Genomic DNA, 23,398 nt, shown 5'->3' on the forward strand with positions numbered 1-23,398 from the left:
GGAGGAGGCCAAAAAACTGAGCTCAGTGATCTAGGGGAGAAATGACAGAAGCTCCCAAGTATGCCGGCAACGGACACCGAGCATCAGATTTGGGACTTACTTTGACGCAAAGCTAAAAGGACTTACTGATAGATTACACACTGGTCGGGAGGAGAGAAAGGGAGGAACCGCGGGTGGTTCTAGGTCTTCAGCTTGAGGAAATGAGCAGATGGTGATATTGTGGACTACCATGGCTTCTGAGGGAAATATCAAAAGGACTCTTTATCCAGGTTAATTTTGACACGTCTACACAACCAGAGACAGACACTAGATATTCAAGTTTGGAACTCTGCAAATGGTCACAGGTGCAGAAAAAAGTCTAAGGGTCGCCAGGAAAACTATAGACAAGGAAGAATGGAGAATCAAGGATAGAGCTCTGAGGAACCCTACCCTTAGTACCCAGGCAAAAGAGGAGGAACCAGCAAGAATGGGACAAAGACTCCTCAGTGAGGGAGGTGAGATGCTTTATGAAAACCAAAGAGGAGACAGACTGTTTCGGGGGGGGGGGGGGGGGGGGGGGCATAATTATCCTCAGAACAATCTGACTTTATACTCAAAACAATCAAATACCAATAAAAGCACACCCACCCATCCATGGTTCCATTTAGTGCTCACTCAGACTGGAAATTAGTGAAAGGTGCATCATCTTTTAATATAGAATAGTCTTCATATAAACAAACTTGACAGATGAAAATAAAGCTTATAAAAAGTTTAAGTTAGGCAGGAACTGATCTACAAAAGATTTAATGTAAAAGCAAGCTCTACTGATACACCTGACTCAAAATAAAATTAAAGCCTTTTAGAAATCTTCAGATAATGAATCTTATCAATAGAATTTTACTGTGACCATCATACTCTGTGTGTCATACTCATTGAGCTTAAAAATCTGTGTCATCTAAGTATTTAATTAGTATCTACATTTTTTTTAAAAAATCTAATTAAGGAACAACAAAATCATGAAAATGTAATTTTCTTCAAATAATCTTTTTATACATTCTACTAGTTTTTAGTATTTTTAGAAAATGATGAGACGGGGATCCCTGGGTGGTGCAGCGGATTAGCGCCTGCCTTTGGCCCAGGGCGCGATCCTGGAGACCCGGGATCGAATCCCATGTTGGGCTCCCGGTGCATGGAGCCTGCTTCTCCCTCTGCCTATGTCTCTGCCTCTCTCTCTCTCTCTCTCTGTGACTATCATAAATAAATAAAAATTAAAAAAAAAAAAAGAAAATGATGAGATAACAAATACACACATAAATCTACAACTTTAGCCTTAAACCTTAAGACAACACGACCAAACTTATATTAAATTCATACTTGGCAAACTTTCCTAAACCTCAATAGGATTATTAAGTATTTTAAAATATACCATGAGAACAAAATGCTAGAATAGAGCGTAAATAAAAGATACGGTCAACTCTTGCCTAAATCCCTGTAATTACAACCAGGCAAAATTTTTTAAAAAATTCTTAAAAGACAACATTTCTTCATTTATTCAACTTTTCTACCATTTCATTTAGTATGTTTTTCTGTTTATAAAGCAGTGCTTTTACATTCTTTCCATTTGTAGGAGTCTAGAAAATTACACACAGGGCAACAAGGTTTTACAGGAGGCAGACCTCGTCACCAGTGCTTTACCTGATACAAGGTGCTTCTCGGACAGCATGATTTTTGTAACAGGACTTCGGTGAACTGTGAAAGTCTGAAAAAGCTGCGGGCCTGATCCCACGGTCTCGGGGTGCTGCACGATCACTCGCACTGCTCCAGAGCTCGTACCATAGGCAATCTCAATCCAGTTACCAGAGACACCTACACGAAGTCAGAAGTTGAGAGGGGGCATATTAGAGGATGACAAGAAAAAAAAAAGCTGCCCTGTGATAAAAGCAGTAGAGCTGGATTCAGTGCTTTTATGAGCCCCAAATCCAGCCTGGCAAAGACGCTGTACTAAAGTCATTATTTCCGTTACAAATCATTTCCCACGCCTCCCTCCCAGATAGACCTGGGCTGTCTGTTAGGCTCTATCACAGCAACTACAACCCCACTCCTCGATTTCCAAGTCTCTCTCTACTCATTATTGATATAGACTGAATCACAACCATCTTTTTATTTATATCACCTTACAGGGTACCTGAGACATGGCAGGTCAATAAATGTTTAAATAATTAGTAAATCTGCCATGCTAAGAATGCCACTCACATAACATAGTATTCCTAGAGCAATATTCCATATCATTTTTAGCCTAGGATGACCATGTGTTTCACTTTTACTTTTGCTATATAACTGATTCTTCAATAATTAGGCACATACCATTTAACAGATTCAAAATACTTAGCTCTGAAACAAATATACCCATTACATTGCCTACATCATACGGTGTCTCTTCTATTATGTACAGCTCATTGTGTCAAGTTCACCTGTGACTTTTTTTTAACAAAAAAACCCAAGTGTCCATATTCTACCACATATTTAAAGAAAGAATGGAGGTCAGTGACCCATATACTTAAGAAGGTTCCTAGATAAGAACCTTTTAGTTTTAATCGTTGTTCTTCCTGATTCACCTGAAGATACTTGACTCAACAGAGAAAGAGCAGTACCACAGGAAACACTTCTCATGACCTAAAAGGGGACTCCATCCTCCCCCTGCCACTGCAAAAGAAGTTCTTTCCTTTCTTTTTAACTAGATTGAAAAAAGCAGCACACCTCATTCTAGAGCAGAGGTCAGCAAACCTTTTGTAAAAGGCTAGATGGGAAATATTTCAAACTTCCCATTCCACACTGTCAACTGTTGCACAAAAGCAGCCAATGACAACATACAAGACTATCAACAAAGAAAGTAGTTTAGGGACTCATCTTAGCACAATATAGTTGAAATCCCACTGTAATTTTAATCAAAATAATCTGCATACAGTACAATATTTATTTCACAATGAAAATGATTTCCTTCATGAGTTCAATAAAATGATGATGTTCTAGAACACATTCAGATTTATTAATATTACTGGACACATGTCAATATTTCCTGTAACTCTTTTCATGATAGATAAACTTTAAATTCTACATTTATGTTTTATCTTTCAATGTAGAATATAAAAAATATAAAAATTCTTAATAATTTACAGAACAAGCTTGTTAATTAATTTCATTGCAATGGCCTCTGAAAGAATGAAAGCTACAGATAGTAAATCCTCAAATAAAATGTCCTTTTCTACAACAAATTATAAGTTTTCCAAAGAAATAAGGCAATTTCCAACAGAGACTAGCAGTCTAAGTAAGAGCTTTCTCACTTCTGTTTAAAAAAATAAAAGCTTCTAATTTCAAAACAAAGTCAGCTACAATAAATAGGAAGGTAAATGTGCAGATCATTATTTTAATAATTTAAATATAATTCAGAAGAGGAAAAGTTCTAATTTCCCATCTCAACTTATGCTCGTTTATGGGTCATGTTTGACTTCAACACAAATATAAACTTTAGACTAAGAGATGATATCCTTCCAACTGCAGTTCTCCGAAAAAAAGGACTGGGTTAGTTTTAGTATAATAAGCCAATAAATGAATATATATTCCCAAAAACAGGTCAAGAACTTGTAAGAAGTTTGCCATGTACTAACTTGTTTTGGGTGTGAGGTAAACACTGAGCGCAGTGATGGCATCATTGGAAGGATCGTGATAAAGCTCAGTTACAAGAAGATCATTGTCCTTCATTCGCAAAGGAAACTTCTGCATATCTAAAAAATTAAAATTTTAAATAATGTTAAAATAGTGTATCTATTTAAAACTAAAAAAGGTATTATTTTTTAAAAATCATATTAAATAGGACCAGGGTAAGCATCTGTAAACTTACCTATGTAATATATTGATCCATTGTTACAGCCCAGTAGAAGGAATGAACCAGCAGTGTCGTAACTTGTTATAGGAACAACATCTTGAACCTGATGAAGATTATTATTAGATGTTAGATATTATCATTTATATTTCCTGCTCAATTTCCTCAAAATCTGACTCTTTTAAACAAAGAACATAAAACAAAACAAAACAAAACTCACTAGGGGTGCCTGGCTGGTTAAATCAGTAAAGCATATGCCTCTTAATCTCGGCACATGAGTTGGAGCCCCATACTGGGTGTGGAGATTACTTAAGGAAGTAAAAAAAAGAATCCACTAATAACTAAATAGGGTTTAGAAAATTACTTTATTTACATACATACACGCCCTGGTGTACATATATATATATATACACATATATATACATATATTATATATATACATATATACATATATATATACACATATATATATGTGTATATATATATATTTTTTAAAGACTTACATAATTTTATTTGGCCAAGCCACCAAGAAAAAAAAAGGGGTGGGGGAGGGCGGATTATATTGTCAATTTTTTTTTCATATGTTCTCCGGTGGAGGAGGAGAGAGGTGTTCGTGATTTTGCACTTGGAGGCCTCGTTTCCTCCCGCTTTCTAACCAGGTTTGCAGATCGAGGAGCTCTAGCCGCCAAGGGGCCAGGGCTTCAGGTGCAGAATGATAGGACAATTTTTTTTTTTTTTTTAAGAAGCCCCAAAAAACACATACAGAGAAAAAGTAAACTTTTCAAGTTACGTGTGAAAATGCCCAAATGCCGAGGCCCCCGCTGTGCTTTGCCTGTCCAGGACGTGTGATTGGATTTTAGCAAATGCTATTAAATGTGCCCGAACATCAATTAATCACCCCCATGGTGCATAAAGTTATGTTGCCCTGGAAATAATATAGCTCCTTTTAAAACCTTTCAAAAATTTTTTATTTCTAGGGTGCCTAGGAGGCTCAGTCGGTGAAGCATCTGCCTTCAGCTCAAGTCATGATCCCAGGGTCCTGGGATAGAGCTCAGAGGGGAGCCTGATTTACCTTCTCCCTCTGCCCACTGGTCCCCCTGCCTGTGCTCTCTGTCAATAAATAAAATAAAAATGTTATTTCCAACAGCAGCACTTTCCTTTCAGAATTCCGGTGGATTATCTCCTTTCTCTTCACAAGACTGTGAGCTCAGAGCCACATTAAACTGAAGGCCTAATCTGACCAGGTTCCTTTCCCCTTCTCTCTCACAGAAGAGATTAAATGGCCTGCCCAAATTCACACAGTAAGTAGGAACAGCGTTAGAGCTAGAAAACAGATGGACTGGTTGCCAAATAGCACTTCCTCCCTGGACCATTTGTCACCTTGTTTTTGACAAGATGGTATTCCCTATCTTCATTCTTCCGCTCAAGACCTTACCTCTGTTTCTTAGGAAACAGTAAGATAAAAAAGTTCCTTTGAACTTTTGTTTTTTCAAATACTAAAATAAAAAAGTCAACTTCTCAAACAAATTAGTTAAAAAAATTATTAACTGACAGCATTTGTGCTACAAGAAAAGCAAAAGGCATAATTTTACTACAAAACAAATGAACAAACAAAAAAAAAATGTTGTTTAGAGCAGTGCCAGTAAGATTGAAACGAATCTTCCTTGTGCAGAGCCGGGCAGGAGATGCATGTGCAACTTCACAGATGACATTTAAATGAAGTATCTCCCACGTGCCAGCTATCAGCTGAGAGAATGAGTAACTGGCCCGGATGAGCAATGGGAGATACCACACTTGCTCTGCAGGAGCTTGTGAACTTGAGGGCAAAAGAGGGGAAGAAGGAGCATCACATAACGACAGGCACAGAAAGAGCTGCGATACCATCAGCAAGGAGGCAGGATCCTTAGCTTAGGCCTACGTGGGGAGAAGGGCAAAGATCAAGGAAAAGTTGAAAAGGGAGCGAAGCCGGGAAACTGAGAAAATCAAGTATGAATGAGGTAGAGGAAGGGCATGCCTGGCAGTACACCAAGTACAGAAGCAACGCACCATCTGGGTCCCTTCTTTGTGAAAGGAACAAATTTAACCAAAAGCTAAAACTCAGAAGTAATGATTCCTATAAAGCTGTATGACCCTCAGTTCTACGTGAGCCTTCTGGTGTCCTACATAGAAATGTCGAGATTCAATGACCAACCCCCACTTCCACCCACCTGCGCTAACCCCAGCTCAGGTGTCTGTTTCAGCAGAGCCAACAAGTTTTGCGGCAGGGCAACACTGAGAGCTTTTCAGTGATAAAGATGTCTGAAGAATGGAGGGAAGGCTGCTTTAAACCAATGACCAGTTTTCTTATACCAAGTTCATTTTTTTAGTTCTAGCACTCTAGAAAGAGCTTCAACTGCTACACCAGAATCTTCAGAGTAGGAGGATGGGGACAGATATGGGCATGAGATTCCTTCGCCAGGAATGAAGGGGGCAGCAGCCTGGAGCATCCCATGGCATATCTAGGGCAAACGTTTCTACCATGTGTTCTCTGGTAAGATGGGATTAGAGCCTTCCTATTTCTTTTTCTGCAACTCTTGACCCAAATCCTTCCTACTTTTCCTTCATGCGTACCCCTCAGTACAAGCACAGAGAAGGCAGAGGATGAGGAAGGTTACAGAGGAGTCAGGACTCAGTTCTTCCCTCCCAGCATAAGTGAGAGTCAGTTCTTCGGCGACCTCCTCTTCTCTACCCTAACAATGTCCTATCAGGAATCTGAGACACTGTACTGATTCACGTATTTGGCTGAGTCAGGGTGGTCACAAATCTACTATGCAAGTGGATTTTCTCTGCTAAGGTAGCACATATTCATTATTTCTTATGTGCAAAATTAAATGAATACAATTTCAAAATTATCAGTCCCCCCCCAAAAAAAAAATCCATCTATGTTCCTAAGCAACACAAGGCCCCTAGAGTCTTTCAACCACAGCCTCTACCTAATCATTTTTAATAGGATGTTTTACCCTTCATCCATTACTTATTAAGTAATCCCTTATTCAGATTTACCAGCCTATCAATTTATTTGCTGATATTTATTTATAAATATCCTTCTTATTAAAGGGCATTTTTTAAAGATTATTTATTTATTTTAGAGAAAGAGAGAGAACACGAACAGGGGGAAGGGCATGGGGGGTGCGGGGGGCAGGGGCAGACTCCCTGCTGAGCCGGGAGCCTGATGAGGGCTTGATTTCAGACCCTGAGATCATAACCTGAGCAAAAATCAAGAGTCAGAAGTTTAACTGCCTGAGCCACCTAGGTGCCCCAAAGGGGAACTTCCTTAGTGCCTCTTTTATTGAAGATTATAAGTTTAAACAACAAAAAAAGAACAAAAACCTGAAACATCTCTTTTTAAAAATATTTTTTATTTTTTCTTACTCAAATCAGATACAATCTTTGTATAAACTTTTAAACTTTCACGAAAATCTTAATGAGGGGTGCTTGGGTGGCTCAGTCAGTTAAGCGTCTGCCTTCAGATCGGGTCATGATCTCAGGGGCCTGTGATCAAGCCCCAAGTCTGGCTCCCTGCTCAGCGGGGAGTCCGCTTCTTCTCCCTCTTTCTATGTTCCCACTTGTGCTCTGTCCCTCACTCTCTCTCTCAAATAAATAAATAAAATCTTTTTAAAAGTTAAAAAAAATTAAGTAAAATAATTTTTAAAAAATATTTTATTTATTCATGAGAGACACACACACACAGAGAGGCAGAGACGCAGACAGAAGGAGAAGCAGGCTCCAATGCAGGGAGCCTGACGTGGGACTCGATCCCAGGTCCCCAGGATCAGGCCCTGGGCTGAAGGTGGTGCTAAGCCACTGAGCCACCCAGGCTGCCCAGTAAAATAAAATTTTATTGAAGCTGTCCTAGGGCACCTGGGTGGCTTAGTCAGTTAAGCATCTGCCTCTTGATTTTGGCTCAGGTCCTGATCTCAGGTTCTATGATGGAACCCTGCATGGGGCTCTGCACTGGGTGTAGGGCCTGCTTAAGATTCTCTCCTTCTCCCTTTGCCCCACCCCCAAATCTTATTGAAGCTGTTCTAATAAGAACTGGTACCCAATAAATATTTCACAGCTTGTAGAACTTAAACACACATACATATACACACTCACCCTCTTTCTCTCTTATTCATCTGATTTAAATACTTCAAATCAATCTGGATTATACAACAGTTGTCCTTTGTACTTGGTGTGTTATTCATGGGCAGAACTGTTGCTGAAAGCCAAATCAGAACCTCTCAACCAGTGTCACAGCCGCCACAGGAGTCAGCCTCGGGTCAGAATTGTCCAGTGAGATCTGTGTTTCAGATGCTTAGATTTCATAACATACTATCTCTGCTCTGCACTACAAAGAAATTCATCTAGCTGGTATATAAGGCTTGTTTGCTGCACGAACGCTCAACTTTCCTAAGGTCTTCCTGAAATGTAGAAACAAACCTACTTTGTAAGATACGGGTTTTCATTTCAGTTCATGCGTATGCCAAACAAGAAGTTACACAAAGAACTAAAAGCTTAAGAATAAAGGATACTTTTAGGATGCTAGTACAGTCTTCAGGATCCTAAAGATAGGAAAACTTTTATATGTAGTTTTGAAAACACTGGTTAGAAAAAGGTAATAAAGGGATCCCTGGGTGGCGCAGAGGTTTAGCGCCTGCCTTTGGCCCAGGGCGCGATCCTGGAGGCCCCGAATCGAATCCCACGTCGGGCTCCCGGTGCATGGAGCCTGCTTCTCCCTCTGCCTATGTCTCTGCCTCCCTCTCTTTCTGTGTGACTATCATAAATAAATAAAAAAATTAAAAAAACAAAAAAAAGGTAATAAAGAAGCATGTTCCTTTAGGAACCCAAATTTACCTTAGAGGTTTTACAGATAGTATAGCTTCCCCCACCCACCAAAAGTTCAGACTTGACATAATTAGTCACATAACCTATCTAAAAGCAGACTTTCCATTAATCATTAAAACTCACATTACTCTTTACAGAAATACAGAAATATTACCAGCTGAAGAATCCTTCTGATAAGCTTTCTTCTACTTAGACTTTGGATCCACAGAGACCAGCCCTTTCCTACATTCCTTGGTCCATCACATCTATGGTAACAACCATTATAATACCTTTTGCTGTGCTTATATGGAAGGCCTTCTCTAATACTTTTTTTCCCCACAAGCAGGACTTCTATCCCTCATCTAACATAAAACCTAATTTTTTGTTTCTAATCCCTTTCACTGAAGTCTTTCATTCTCTCACCACCCCTGAATCTAAGGGGCCATAAGATCTCAAGAATGCTGCTCCACAAGCTCAATTCATCATGACATTCAACCACCATTTTTTACTCAGATTGAAACTTCCAGATCAACCCATCACTTTTGCTAAGGATCTGGCATCTGGATCATGATTTACTTCTGTCTTACTCTCTACTACTCTCCTGGCACCTTAACGTACATACTGATAATCCTCACAGATCTCCGAGTCCTATATCCCATACTTTCATATTCAAGTCAGTTCTCCATTATGATCACTGAGAACTGTCCCAATTCCAAAACTTTAAATTAAATCTTGGACCACAACTGCCTATCTTTCCACTAATTCTCATTCCTTACAAGTCATCAATCTGCTTTAAGATACCTCTAGTCCCCTGACATCCTTGCATCCTTCTACCTGGCACTTCCTCACTTCTTGATCTCACTCTCCACTACTTTGCATCTTCACGTTTTCTCATCCCTTGGTGTGTCATATCCACCTCATTACATCTCTGATCCTGGATCAGTCCAATATTGCTCTTTCCTCTTGCTCCCCCTTCCTGGTCCTGAGGACTAATGGAGAGAGACTCACATAGCTCAATGACCCGGGTCCACTACAAATGTACGATTTATCATCTCTGCAATTCTTTTTTTTTTTTTTTCCATCTCTGCAATTCTTGATACATACTTCCACTGTCTTTCTCTTTCATTGAATTTATGTTCTTTGGCACTCCTTTCTTACTCTTCCATCAGAGAAAGAAGTGTCTCTAGTCTCTGTTAAGTAAACCCCTCTAAATGGTTTCAGATCTCATATACTCCTGACTTCCATGGGACCAGAAATCATCTCCATTCTTTCACTCTTCATGTGCTTTCTCTGACAACTCCCCTCTCTGACTATAAGCATGCTCAAGGTTTTTCTATTCTAGAGAAAAAAAAAATAATAAATAAAGCACTGAACATATTTCTACCATCTAACCTTGATCCTTAAGCTATCACTTTGTTTCCCTGCTTTCCTTCACCACCACACTTCAAAAGGTAACTCTGGGGATCCCTGGGTGGCGCAGCGGTTTGGCGCCTGCCTTTGGCCCAGGGCGCGATCCTGGAGACCCGGGATCGAATCCCACATCGGGCTCCCGGTGCATGGAGCCTGCTTCTCCCTCTGCCTATGTCTCTGCCTCTCTCTCTCTCTCTCTGTGACTATCATAAATAAATAAAAAAAATAAAAATAAAAATAAAAAATTTAAAAAAAACAAAAGGTAACTCTGAATTGGCTGTCTCTAATCTTTGATCTTTTAATTCCTCAGTTCCCACCATCTGGCTTTTCCCAACCAAAACCTAATTAACGTACATTCACAAATCATATCCTAGAATAGTGTCATTTCTCAATCATTTCATATATGTCCTTTTGGCTCTTAGTTTCCTATCTTGTCCCCTTAAATGCTAACATTTCCCAGAGTTCTTTTCTTCCTACATATATCCTCTTAACAGAAAAACTTATCAATTCTTATTTTTCAGTTGTCCATGAAGTGTTGTAGTTTCCAAATACTTCTTTCTAGCCCTTTTATCCTTCCTAAATTCCCAAGGGGTACTTCCAAATGTGTACTGAACACCTGCACTCAGACACCCGCAGGAATATCAGAGTAAACATATGTAATCAATCAAATTATTCTTCATACTGTCCCCCACCATATCTGCTTCTCCTCCTACATTCTCTTTCAATGTATTACTTATCCACCTGACTGTCACTAAGAATCTAAAACTAGAAGTACATCTCATCTGTCTCTCCTCCTTTAATTTTCCATACTCAAACCAGATACCAATCTTGTTAATTTTAGGAAGGCTTATAAAATGTTTTTCAAATAGTCTCATCTTTCCCACCTCTACCACCGCTGTCTTTAGTCAAATCTCTCTGCTTCTTTGCTGCATCAACCCCTTCACCTCCAGTCCAGCTTTCATATTGGTTACCCGTGTGGCTTCCTAAAACATGGATCTCACCACGTTCCTCTGCACTTCAAGTCCTTTAATTTTTCCTCTCTCCTTCAGAACCAGGTACTAACCCTTTTTTTCTCTTCTTCTTGTTCCTCTCAAGTATTTGAGATCATTTAGCTTGCTATCTTCTCTGAACAGGCTCAGTACTTTCACACAGATCTGCGCTTCACTCAGAAAATGAAGTTTGCCTGGACTACTATTGCAAAAGTACAGAACTTAAAACATCTCAAAGAAATGAAGAAATGTCACACCATAGTTTAACTATTAATTTTCCAAAGTGACTTAAAATTCTTGAAAACATAACCAAATCTGTGCCTAGAAGTAAATTACCACTACAAATACATACTATATTCTGTGTAATCAAAAATAGAAACAAAAAAATGGGCAGAGGATCTAAGTAGACATCTCTCCAAAGAAGACATACAGATGGCCAACAGGTGCATAAAAACATGCTCAACACCACTCATCACCAGGGAAATGCAAATCAAAACCACAATGAGTTATCACCTCACACCTGTTAAAATAGCTATTACCAGGAAGACAAGAAGTAACAAGTGTTCACAAGGATATGGAGAAAAGGGGCCTCTCGTGCACTGGAGAAGGTAAATTCCATAGCCACTATGGAAAATAATAAGGAGGTTTCTCAAAATATTATAAACAGGGACACATAGGTGGCTCAGTAGTTGATAATCTGCCTTCAGCTCAGGGAGTGATTCCAGGGCTCTAGGATCAAGTCCTGTATCAGGCTCCCGACATGGAGTCTACTTCCTCCTCTGCCTATGTCTCTGCCTCTGTGGGTCTCTCATGAATAAATAAAATCTTAAAAAAAAAAAAAAAAAAAAAAAGATTTTAAACAGATTTACTATATAATCCAGCAATTCCATTTCTGGGTATGTATCTGAAGTAAACGAAAACACTAACTCACAAAGATACATGCACCCCCATGTTCAGTGCAGCATTATTTAAAATAGCCAAAATAAGGAAACAGCTTAGGTACTCATCAATGGATTAAAAGATAAATAACATGTAGAATATACAGAACACTTCTGAAAGAAATCGAGGAAGACACAAAGAGATGAAAAAAATATTCCATGCTCATGGATTGGAAGAATTAATCTTGTGAAAATGTCAATGTTACCCAGGGCAATTTACACATTTAATGCAATCTCTATCAAAATACCATGGACTTTCTTCAGAGAGTTAGAACAAATTATTTTAAGATTTGTGTGGAATCAGAAAAGGCCCTGAATAGCCAGGGAAACATTAAAAAAGAAAGCCATAGCTGGGGGCATCACAATGCCAAATTTCAGGTTGTACTACAAAGCTGTGGTCATCAAGACGGTGTGGTACTGGCACAAAAACAGACACATAGATCAATGGAACAGAAAAGAGAATCCAGAAGTGGACCCTCAACTTTATGGTCAACTAATATGCGACAAAGGAGGAAAGACTATCCACTGGAAAAAAAGACAGTCTCTTCAATAAATGGTGCTGGGAAAATTGGACATCCACATGCAGAAGAATGAAACTAGACCACTCTCTTGCACCATACACAAAGATAAACTCAAAATGGATGAAAGATCTAAATGTGAGACAAGATTCCATCAAAATCCTAGAGGAGAACACAGGCAACACCCTTTTTGAACTTGGCCACAGTAACTTCTTGCAAGATACATCCACGAAGGCAAGAGAAACAAAAGCAAAAATGAACTATTGGGACTTCATCAAGATAAGAAGCTTTTGCACAGCAAAGGATACAGTCAACAAAACTAAAAGACAACCTACAGAATGGGAGAAGATATTGGCAAATGACACATCAGATAAAGGGCTAGTATCCAAGATCTATAAAGAACTTAATAAACTCAACAGCAAAGAAACAAACAATCCAATCATGAAATGGGCAAAAGACATAAACAGAAATTTCATCAGAGAAGACATACACATGGCCAACAAGCACATGAGAAAATGCTCTGCATCACTGGCCATCAGGGAAATGCAAATCAAAACCACAATGAGATCCCACCTCACACCAGTGAGAATGGGGAAAATTAACAAGGCAGGAAACAACAAATGTTGGAGAGGATGTGGAGAAAGGGGAACCCTCTTGCACTGTTGGTGGGAATGTGAACTGGTGCAGCCACTCTGGAAAACCATGTGGAGGTTCCTCAAAGAGTTAATTAAAAATAGATCTGCCCTACGACCCATCAATCACACTGGGGATTTACCCCAAAGATACAGATGCAGTGAAACGCCAGGACACCTGCACCCCAATGTTTAGAGCAGCAATGTCCACAATAGCCAAACTGTGGAAGGAGCCTCGGTGTCCACTGAAAGATGAATGAATAAAGAAGATGTGGTCTATGTATACAATGGAATATTCCTCAGCCATTAGAAATGACAAATACCCACCATTGCTTCAACATGGATGGAACTGGAGGGTATTATGCTGAGTGAAGTAAGTCAATCGGAGAAGGACAAACATTATATGGTCTCATTCATTTAGGGAATATAAAAAACAGTGAAAGGGAATAAAGGGGAAAAGAGAAAAAAAATGAGTGGGAAATATCAGAAAGGGAGACAGAACATGAGAGACTCCTAACTCTGGGAAATGAACTAGGGGTGGTAGAAAGGGAGGTGGGCGGGGGGTGGGGGTGACTGGGTGACAGGCACTGAAGGGGGCACTTGATGGGATGAGCACTGGATGTTATTCTATATATTGGCAAATTGAACACCAATAAAAAATAAATTAATAAAAAAACATGTAGAATATATACAATGGAATATTATTCGATCACAAAAAGAAATCATGTCATTTACAATAATATGTATGGACCTTGCAGGCATTATGAAATAAGTCAGACAGAGAAAGAAAGACAAATTCCTATGACCTCATTTATGTGGAACCTAAAAACAAGCAAACAAAATAAAATAAAAACCAAACAATAGATAAATAATACAATAAGACTGAATGGTAGTTGCCAGAGGCAGGAGTGGAGGGTGGGTCAACTGGGCGAAGGAAATCAAAAGGTACAAACTTAAAACAAACAAGCAAGCAAAAGTAGTGTCTGGTTGACTCGGTCAGTAGAGCATGAGACTCCTGATCTCAGCGTCTTAAGTTCAAGCCCCACAGTAAGGTGTGGAGACTACTTAGGAAAAAAGAAAAACAAAACAAAACAAAAATCTTCCATTTATAGAGTAAGTCATGGGGATATAATATACAGCCTGACAACTCTAGTAGTGTATATCTGAAAGTTGCTAGGAGAGTGAATCTTAAAAATTCTCATTACAATAAAGAAAAAATTCTCTAACTGCATCTGGTAAAAGATGTTAACTAGAATTATTGTGATCATCTTGCAATACAGACAAATATCAAATCATTATGCTCTACCATCTGAAACTAATCTATGTCAATTACACCTCAATAAGAAGTACGTACAACAAACACTATTAATAATTTCACAAAAATAAAGCAAATGCATAAAATTAGCATGAGTTTCAGAAACACTTTCATTTCTGTAGTAGGCTTTAGTGAAAACCAACCTGCCAGTGCTGAGTGACAGCATTCCACACTCCCACTTTCCCCGTATGGCTCGTAGCCACCAACTGGTTACCGATAAAGAAGAGAGCATCTACAGGAACGCCAAGGCTGAACACTCCTTAAATGGTAAGAAAAAAATAAAGAGGTTAAACAGTCACCATCTTTAGAATTAATCAAAACCCACATCAAAAACATTGTGAAGGTGACTAATTTAAACTTGTTTTTGTTTCCCTAAGTTATACACACTAAACACTTTGGGGACCAAAAATAAGAAACTCAGTAAGCTCTTAAGCAGCTTGCAAAACTCCTAACACAGATAAAATCTGCCCTAAGGAATCTCACACTGATAAAACATTGTATTATCTGAAGCTATGGTTCCCACACTTGGGTAACCAGCAAAATAACCAGGTAGATTTAAAGTGAACAAAATAAAAAGATTCCCAAGATTCATCCCAAGCCTGCTAAATCAGATAACCCACTACATTTTTATAAAATCTATAAGACATTTAGCTACAGCTTGCTAATAATGAACTCAGTATCTGGGAACCACTGATCTGAAGACACAAACTTGGCAGACTCAACTACCTAGAACATTTCTAGAAATCTGGACACACACACACACAGAAAAGAAAAAAAAAGCAGCAAGAAATCTTACTAAAAACATACATTCAGGCCTTTATTCAGAAATTATTTTAAACTCCTTGTTTCCCAGCTTTGCAGATCTCAATTTAATTCATTCAAAAGGCATTATATTAGGCCATGGGATTAAACAACATGAAAAGACAGGATATTACTAGGTACTTATGGTTTAAAAGACAAAAAAATGCAAACAACCAACTATAACATAATGCAACAATAGCTGAAGGATATACAAGGTCAAGCAACATCCAGAGGAGTAAAGGACGGTAAGAAAACAGGGTTAAGGATATTTCTCAGAAAAAAAATCCAACTGAGTTTTTTTTTTTTTTTTTTTAAAAGGTAAACAGTCTGTCAAATGGGGGTCAGGAATGGGCAAGCCCAGGGAATTCGAGAAAAGGGAAGACAGGATGTAGGGGAAGGAGGTTGTAGGGAGCAAATATACCACATTAAGAGCAAAAGACACAAGAGTATCTAAAGGAGAGAATTCTAGGGTCACCGTGGTATGGCATTATGGCCTTTACAGTTGTTTCTGGACAATATATAAGAGAAAAACGATGCATAAGGCTTTGAAGAAACAAACCAATTAATTCCAATTGCAGCATGTATTAAAAGATAAGCCAAAAAAAAAAACATAAGCCAAAAAAAATTTTTTTAAAAAGCATAAGCCAGAAAAGATAACGGATTTCTGTTACTCTTACACCAGTGCAGGGTATTTCTCTTTCTGTTCACAACTTTACTACATCTAAGACGAAACGAGCAGCAATAAATAACACCTTAAAAATTCTTAACCAGGGGTGGCCTGGCAGTCAGCCAAGTGTGACTCTTGATCTTGGGGGTAGTGCATTTGAGTTGTGCTGGGTATAGAGATTAGTTAAAAAAAAAAAAAAAGAAAAGAAAAGAAAAAAAAAGAAAAAGAAAAGAAATGCTTAAACAATCTTGAAAAAGCCAAGTGCCTTGCAAGAGGAAAAACGACATACACTGGACAAAAAGAAAAGAAAAAAAAAGATTGGTGAGTACTGCTAGGAATATTTTCTATATATATATATATTTTAAAACTTGTATATAAATATGTATTTATACACATGAATATACCATCTCAGCCCAATCAAAAAGAAATTCAGCAAAAATAAAATATAACAGACACACAAAAAGCCAATAAACTCTTTGACCAGATTGTCTGAGAAATAAACTTGCCACTTCAGAGTAAAAAAATCCTCATTTCACACACAATTTTAAGAAGTGCTTTAATTTTGAGGCCAAACAATGATTTAGAACATCTGAAACCACCTATATTCAGGACTATGGCCCACGGGAAAAGTAGACATAAAAACAAAACCAACTAACATCCAACATTACTTTATAGAGAAGGATGAGGTTCTGGAAAATCAAGGAAGACATTCTGAATGATCTCAAGAAATTTAAAGTGTCACTCCTACTTAGGCTCAACAATCTTGGCCACTATCCACAGGGAAGACACAGTGTTAAGTAATGACAAGTTCCTGTCTTCCGGGACCCTTTCAGCACAATATTGCTTATAGCAGCAATCTAGTAGCACTGCCTTATACAAGTTATAATGAAAGGAGTTCAGCCTCTGGAAGAACTCCATCACAGACATACCGGCCCTAGCAATTCTCTTTGGATGATGTTGTCAAGTTCTGAAGAACATTTGTAATAATAAATGGTTTCTTTTACTGGACATGAACAAATTACTATGTACCATCTTGTAACATAGCTCCCTGCCACACTAGCCTTTGAAAATAAAGCAAGGCATAAAATCTCCTTCCCTTGCTGGTATGTTACAGTGGCTACCTGTAAAAAGAGGGGGAAAAAACCACCGCTTACTTTCTCTCTGTATCATTACTAGTGTATCATAATTTTAAAAATTTAACGATAAGACTTTTTTTCTAAAGTTGCTAGGGAGGACTTCCACTCCAGTCATATGGAATAAAGACTGGCATCAGATCATTCCTCATGGGGCCACAACGACAACATACTGGCCAAAACACCTGAGGCAGCTGTTTCCAGACACCAGATGACAGGCAGCAGAAGACGGAGAGATGAGAAATAGCCAAGAGAAGCCCTGAGTTCATCCTGGCTTTCTGGCCCTACCACAGAGAGGTGAAATTCAAGTGCAGACAGATGCTTTCCCTGAATCATGAAGAGCCTGAGATCAGAGTGCACAGCCCCTGGTGGCTAGAACTGGTGAGCAAGTTAGAAGGAAGGGGGCAACTGCACCAGGGTGGGCGTGGGGAGGGCACAGAAATTGCACACGAGACTTCAAAATGTCTCCAGACTTTCCACATGCCCCCTAGGAGTTTCCTATGCACTGGTAGAGGCCGGACTGCACCTAGGCAGGGAAAGAATCGAAGAATCCCCCAAAACAGAAGAGAGGCTGCTAGAGGACTGAGCACTGAGTGGAGATGACAAAGGTTACACGGGCAGACGCCAGGAATCCGGGCTCAGTGGGAGTAGAGAACCCTTGCAGAACACCTCAGATATTCCTTCAGTGAAGACTCCCAAAACACAGCCCTTTGGAATAAGGACCACACCCTTGAAAAGCCGCCAAGCCCTGAAACAAAAAATAAAGCAGCGGGAGGCTACCTTCCCTTACAAAGCATAACAACTAGCCTAGCAGGATCAAGAAGACCCTGCAGTAATTTAAGTGCCTGCCAGGATAAAACATATATTTTAAAGGAAGACAGCATCCCATGTCCCTTACATAAAGTATCACATACATGTCCAACATATAATCAAAACTTCCTAGACATATAGGGCAAGAAAATGTGACCCAAAATTAAAATATGAGATGATCTAGATATTGGAATTAAAGTGAAAAAAAAATGAAACACCTGTAATGAATATGTTGGATTTAATAAAAAGTAGAACATAATAAGTAAAAAGATTAGAAATCTCAGCAGAGAAACAAACTAAACTGGAATCCAGAGTTAATTTTAGAGCTTAGGAGTCCTATATCTCAAATGAAAAACTCACTACATGGGCTTAACCACAGAGTGAATATTGAAGAAAATAGGCTGAAGAAAATTAAAGACAGATCAAAAAATTTATCTAAAGAATGAGAAATAAAGAAATGGAAAACAACAACAAAATAATGTTTCAGTGATCTCTAGGCCAGTATCACTTGGTCTAATAGAAAACTAGTTCCAGAAAGAAGAAAGGAGAAGAGAAAGGGATAGGCCCTGGAGTAGAAGGGAAGGTGAGGGAAGGAGGGAGGGAGGGAGGGAGGAAGACAGAGAGACACATACACTGAGAATTCCCTTAGCTGTGCCAATCAAAACTGTCTCCAGACATTTCCACATGCCCCCTAGGGGATAATTATTATCCCTAGTTGCACACCTCTAATCTGGGATATAGAACTATTATAAATCAATAGGATGACAAACTCAAAAAAGAGAACAATGACTTTAAGACACTTCCCAAAGGAAGTAATACAAATGGTCAATAAGCACATGAAAAGATATTCAATATCATTAATCAACAGGGAAATATAATTAAAACACTTCATAACTCACCCCATACACTGCTAGCAGAAATGTAAAATAATACAACCACTCTGGAAGCCAGGTTGTTTCTTATAACATTAAGCGTACATGTTTCACATGACCCAAAAATTCCACTGTTAGGTTATTTACCTTGAGAAAACATATACACAAAACAAAAACAGAAAAGAAAACATGTCCAGAGAAAGACTTTTTCTTGAATTCATAACACCCCTGAATTGGAAATAAACTAAATGTCCATGAGCAGATAAATGTATAGACAAATTCTGGCATCCTAATTCAATGGAATATTACTCAGCAATAAAAAGAACAGACCACTGATACATACAATATAGATGAATTTCAGAAACACTATGTTAAATGAAAGAAGCCAGACACAAAAGAATACATACTATGTAATTCCACTCAGGAAATCCCAGACAAGAAACCTAATCCATGGTGATAAAAAACTCAACTGTGTCCACAATGGGATTTATGCTGAATGCCTGGTTTCCTACACTTGATCTTAGCCAAAAGGCTGAGAAGCAATGAACGCCTGGTTTCCTTTTGGAAATCTGGACATTTTATATGTGCTAGGGAGAGGGGGCCTGTGTGACTAGGCTCCAGTAATAAACCTGGGCACCAGGTGTCTAATGTGCTTCCCTGGTAGCCATCACACAGGTATTGTTACAATTCATTGCTGGAGATATTAAGCCTGTCCTTTGAGACACCACTGCAGGAGAACTCTTGAAAGCTTATATCTGGTTTCCACTGGAATTCACCCCATGTCTTTTTGCTGACTTTGCTTTGTGTGTTTTCACTGTAATAAATCCTAACTCTAAGTAGTTCTTGCTGCATCCTCTAAGTCTTCCTAGTAAATCATGGAACCTGGAAATGGTCATAGGGACCCCTCACAGAAACATAATTCTGAAGTTAAGAGCAGGGGACCAGATTAGCTATATGAACATGCAAGTCATCAGCACACAGAATCCAAAGCCATTAGAGTATATGAAATCACCAACAGAATAAATATAGAGGAAAGATGAAATCCAAGGACTGGGCTCCAGGATACTCCAACATTTTGAAGTCAGTCAAATGAGGAAGAACTATTAAAAGGAACTGAGAAGAAATAAAGACGGAGGATACAAATCATGATTTTACAGTCTCCTGGAAACCCAGGGAAAAAAGTCTTCAAAATGACTCACTAAATGTATCAAATGACAGCTCTAAAGTTTTAATAAAATGAGACCAAGAAAGGACCATAGGATTTAGCAGAGTACAGACCACAGGTAATACTAGCAAGAACAGTTTCATGAAGTGGTGAGGGCAAAAGAATGATTAGAGCAACTTCAAAAAAGAACAGAAGAGGACACAGAACCAAGATCAGACTCCTTTCTTTTGCTTTAGGAAAACAGAAAAATGGAGCAAAAACCGGAAGAGACTGTAGGGTAGTTTTTATTGCTATTCTGAACAGAATTTCAGCATGGTTGTATGCTGGTGGAAATGATCCAACAGAGTGCACAGTACAATGAAAGAGAGAGAAGAAGAGCCACTGGAACAATGTCCTTGCATAGGTGAAAGCAAACAGGATCTGGTATTCAACTAAATTTAAGGAGCTGGCCTTAGAGACAACTTGATCACAGTAACCAAAATGTACCCTATGTGAGCACAGATACACCAAGATGGACAGATGTTGATCTTCTCCATTTTCTCAATGAGAATGACCATGAAGTCTAAAGAAAGGCAATCAGTTGAAATAGTCCTTTAGGAGAGTGACAGAAATGACAAAGGATGATGCAATAGGACCTCTGGGTAGCTTTTAAAGGCCACTTGAGGGCAGAGGTCATGAACTGAGACTAAGTACTGAGCGCATTTCTTTTCCCTAGTCATATTTTGTTATTCAAGTGGAAAGGCGGATTTGGCCAGGGTTGCGGTTTCTCCAGGTTTTTCACAGCGAAGAAAGTGGTACAAAAAAACCTGAGGCTCACACTAGTGTGAATGTAATGACAGAATCGAAACCTGATAAAAAGGGAAGTGATAAGTAAAGATCCCCATGGAGTTAAAGAATTTTTGAGCTGGGAACTAGAGCCCATTACTTCAAAAGAATAAAGGACAGTGACCCAGAAGAAGCTGAAGACTATCCCCCAAGCACAAGGCCAGATGACATGAGATTTGAAATTTGGGGAAGTGGGGTGGGAAGCTGAGGGAGAAGGGACGCAAAATGGTCTAGAACAATAATCCTCAAAGTGTGGTATGTGAATCTCTGTGGGTCTCCAAGATTCAGTCTAGAAGTCGGAGAGGTCAAGACTATTTTATGTAATGTTAAAGAATTATTGGACTGTTTTGCTCTTATTATCTCAAGAGTGTACAGGGGAGTTTTCCAGACACTACATGATATCATGGAATCATCATTATGACAGCTAACAAAATCTATCTATTTATTCTTATGTTTTCTAGAATTCTCCGTGTTGGTAGCTTTAAGATATAACTGTAAATTTCCCCAAGACTAACTTAGTTTGTTCTAAATACTTCCACTATGTTCTTAATCCGCTATCTTCAGTTTTAGCTGCTATAATCTCTGTAAGCTGATTATTGTTCAATAAGTTATTTTAAAATCTAAACTTTCCTTGAGCTTATGAAGAAATATACATTTTGTTCTGTTTTGCAGTATTGCTATTAAAAATGCTCTGGAAACACTCATAAATTTTTAAAATTTATCTGAAACTGTATAAAATACTTTATTCTAAAATAAATTTATTCTAATATAGTTTTCATCTACTTATTGATGATTTTTGGCTTTAAAAATGAAAAGATTAAAAAAATAAAAAATAAAAATGAAAACATTAGAATATTTGCCTGTTCAACCCACAGCTGCACCATCGAAGTCTAATGGTGTTGACAATATATGTGTAATATGAAAGGGGGACTGGGAAACACTGAGCAAAACAGGAAATAAATATTAGAAATAACAACTTCAAATGTTGATAACTTGCCTTATTTATACCTATGAAACAAGACATTTTTTTAAAGATTTATTTATTCGACAGAGACAGAGATAGCACAAGCAGGGAGAGCGGGAGTGGGAGAAGCAGACTCCCTGCTGAGCAGGGAGCCTGACACAGGGCTCGATCCCATGACCCTGGGACCACGACTCAAGCTGAAGGCAGACATTTTTAACTGACTGAGCCACCCAGGGGCACCAGTGGAAAAAAATATATAAATAAAGATGTGAAAAGTCTTTAAAAGCCAGACACTGTTATAAAATTTCAAACTGGGAATGAAAAAGGCACTGAAGCACCTTACAGGGTACGTTATGACATTGCACTGGCGAGAGAGGTGCGCCCAATTGTTGTAAAGCTCAGAAGGCCTTGAAGATGTGACAATGCTGACTGCCTGCTAGATAAAAGAAATCACCATGTTGCCACTTTCCAATTGCACAGTAAGTCCCTGAATTAGATACCTGGCAGACATACCTGCCAGCAGGATGTTTTTGTCCTACAAACAGATAAATATACAGATGTAGCTGGACCTGGTATTTTGCTTCTGTTAATCTGGCATCAGCACCAACCTGTCATTAAAGATCTTTGGTGTGAATGTTTGGCCACAGACGGAATACCCATGGTGTTCAAAACTTTTATGAATCTCATGCTTTACCCTTAAGCATCTGTACTGACGTTTGTGCTGACTGTGCAATGCAAGGTGGATGAGAATAGCGGGTACCTCAGCACCAATGAAAGGAAGGACACCAAACTGTACCAATAATCATTCCTCTTGGCCACATGCTCCCAAGAAAAAAAAGGCCAATTTAACTTCAGAATGGCCTTGATGAAGCAATCAGTATAAAAATCTGTACTAAATCTTAATTTAGTAAATACTAAAACTTAATTTACTATGCGTTCTTAATATTCTGTGTGACTAAGTACTATGTTTGTGTCAAGGAAAAGTATTTCCTTGCATGCTAGAGCTGAGAGCTAACCTAGCTGTTCTTTTCACAGAATACCATTTTTATCTGAAAGGAGGACTAGCAATTCCAATTCCGATTTGAGTATTTGGTAGACTTACCACAACAGTGAACAAAGTAAGCTGGTTACTTCAATGATAAAAATTCATGGTTTCAAGTGAAAATTAGAATTTTGGAAAACTTTCATCTGTCATAGCGAATATGATGGTTTCCCAATACAAAGAAGTTTAGGGATGTGATCAGTAGTTACGTAATAAGTGTGATTTGGGGTTTTTTTGGAGATGTTGTACAATGAAAGATATCAACACTTGAAAGATCTACCTAACTCAGTAAACCAACATTTTCCAAATGACCAATGCATGATGTGACAAAATCATGCATGGATAAAAGATCCATTTAAAGTACAAAATAGATGGATGAATTTTAATTTAACAGAGTATGCAAAATTCATTGATACAATTTCAAATGCTTAGGACAATTGCAAAAAAGCATAGCCATGGTTATCTGAAAAGACTATAAAAATGTTTCTCCTAACTACGTATCTGCATAAAGCCAAACTTTCTTCATATAGTTCAACCACGGGGCGCCTGGTGCCTTCAGCTCAGGTCATGGTCCCAGGGTCCTGGGATCAAGCCCCGCGTCGGGCTCCCTGCT

At 38.6% G+C, this 23,398-nt stretch overlaps 1 protein-coding gene across 3 annotated transcripts in view; it reads right to left on the reverse strand.

Moving 5' to 3' along the window:
• KCTD3 (potassium channel tetramerization domain containing 3) overlaps nt 1–23,398 on the reverse strand; it is a 55,342-nt gene that overhangs the window by 12,160 nt on the left and 19,784 nt on the right. For all 3 annotated transcript variants that reach the window (XM_072814575.1, XM_072814574.1, XM_072814577.1), the window contains exons 10-13: nt 14,650–14,765; nt 3,878–3,965; nt 3,645–3,761; nt 1,675–1,845 (exon numbers count right to left, since the gene is read on the reverse strand). In XM_072814575.1, coding sequence (XP_072670676.1) covers nt 1,675–1,845; nt 3,645–3,761; nt 3,878–3,965; nt 14,650–14,765 — 492 coding nt within the window. The remainder of the gene's footprint in view (nt 1–1,674; nt 1,846–3,644; nt 3,762–3,877; nt 3,966–14,649; nt 14,766–23,398) is intronic.

The sequence above is a fragment of the Canis lupus genome, chromosome 38 (genome assembly GCF_048164855.1).
Source record: "Canis lupus baileyi chromosome 38, mCanLup2.hap1, whole genome shotgun sequence".
Classification (NCBI taxonomy): domain Eukaryota; kingdom Metazoa; phylum Chordata; class Mammalia; order Carnivora; family Canidae; genus Canis; species Canis lupus.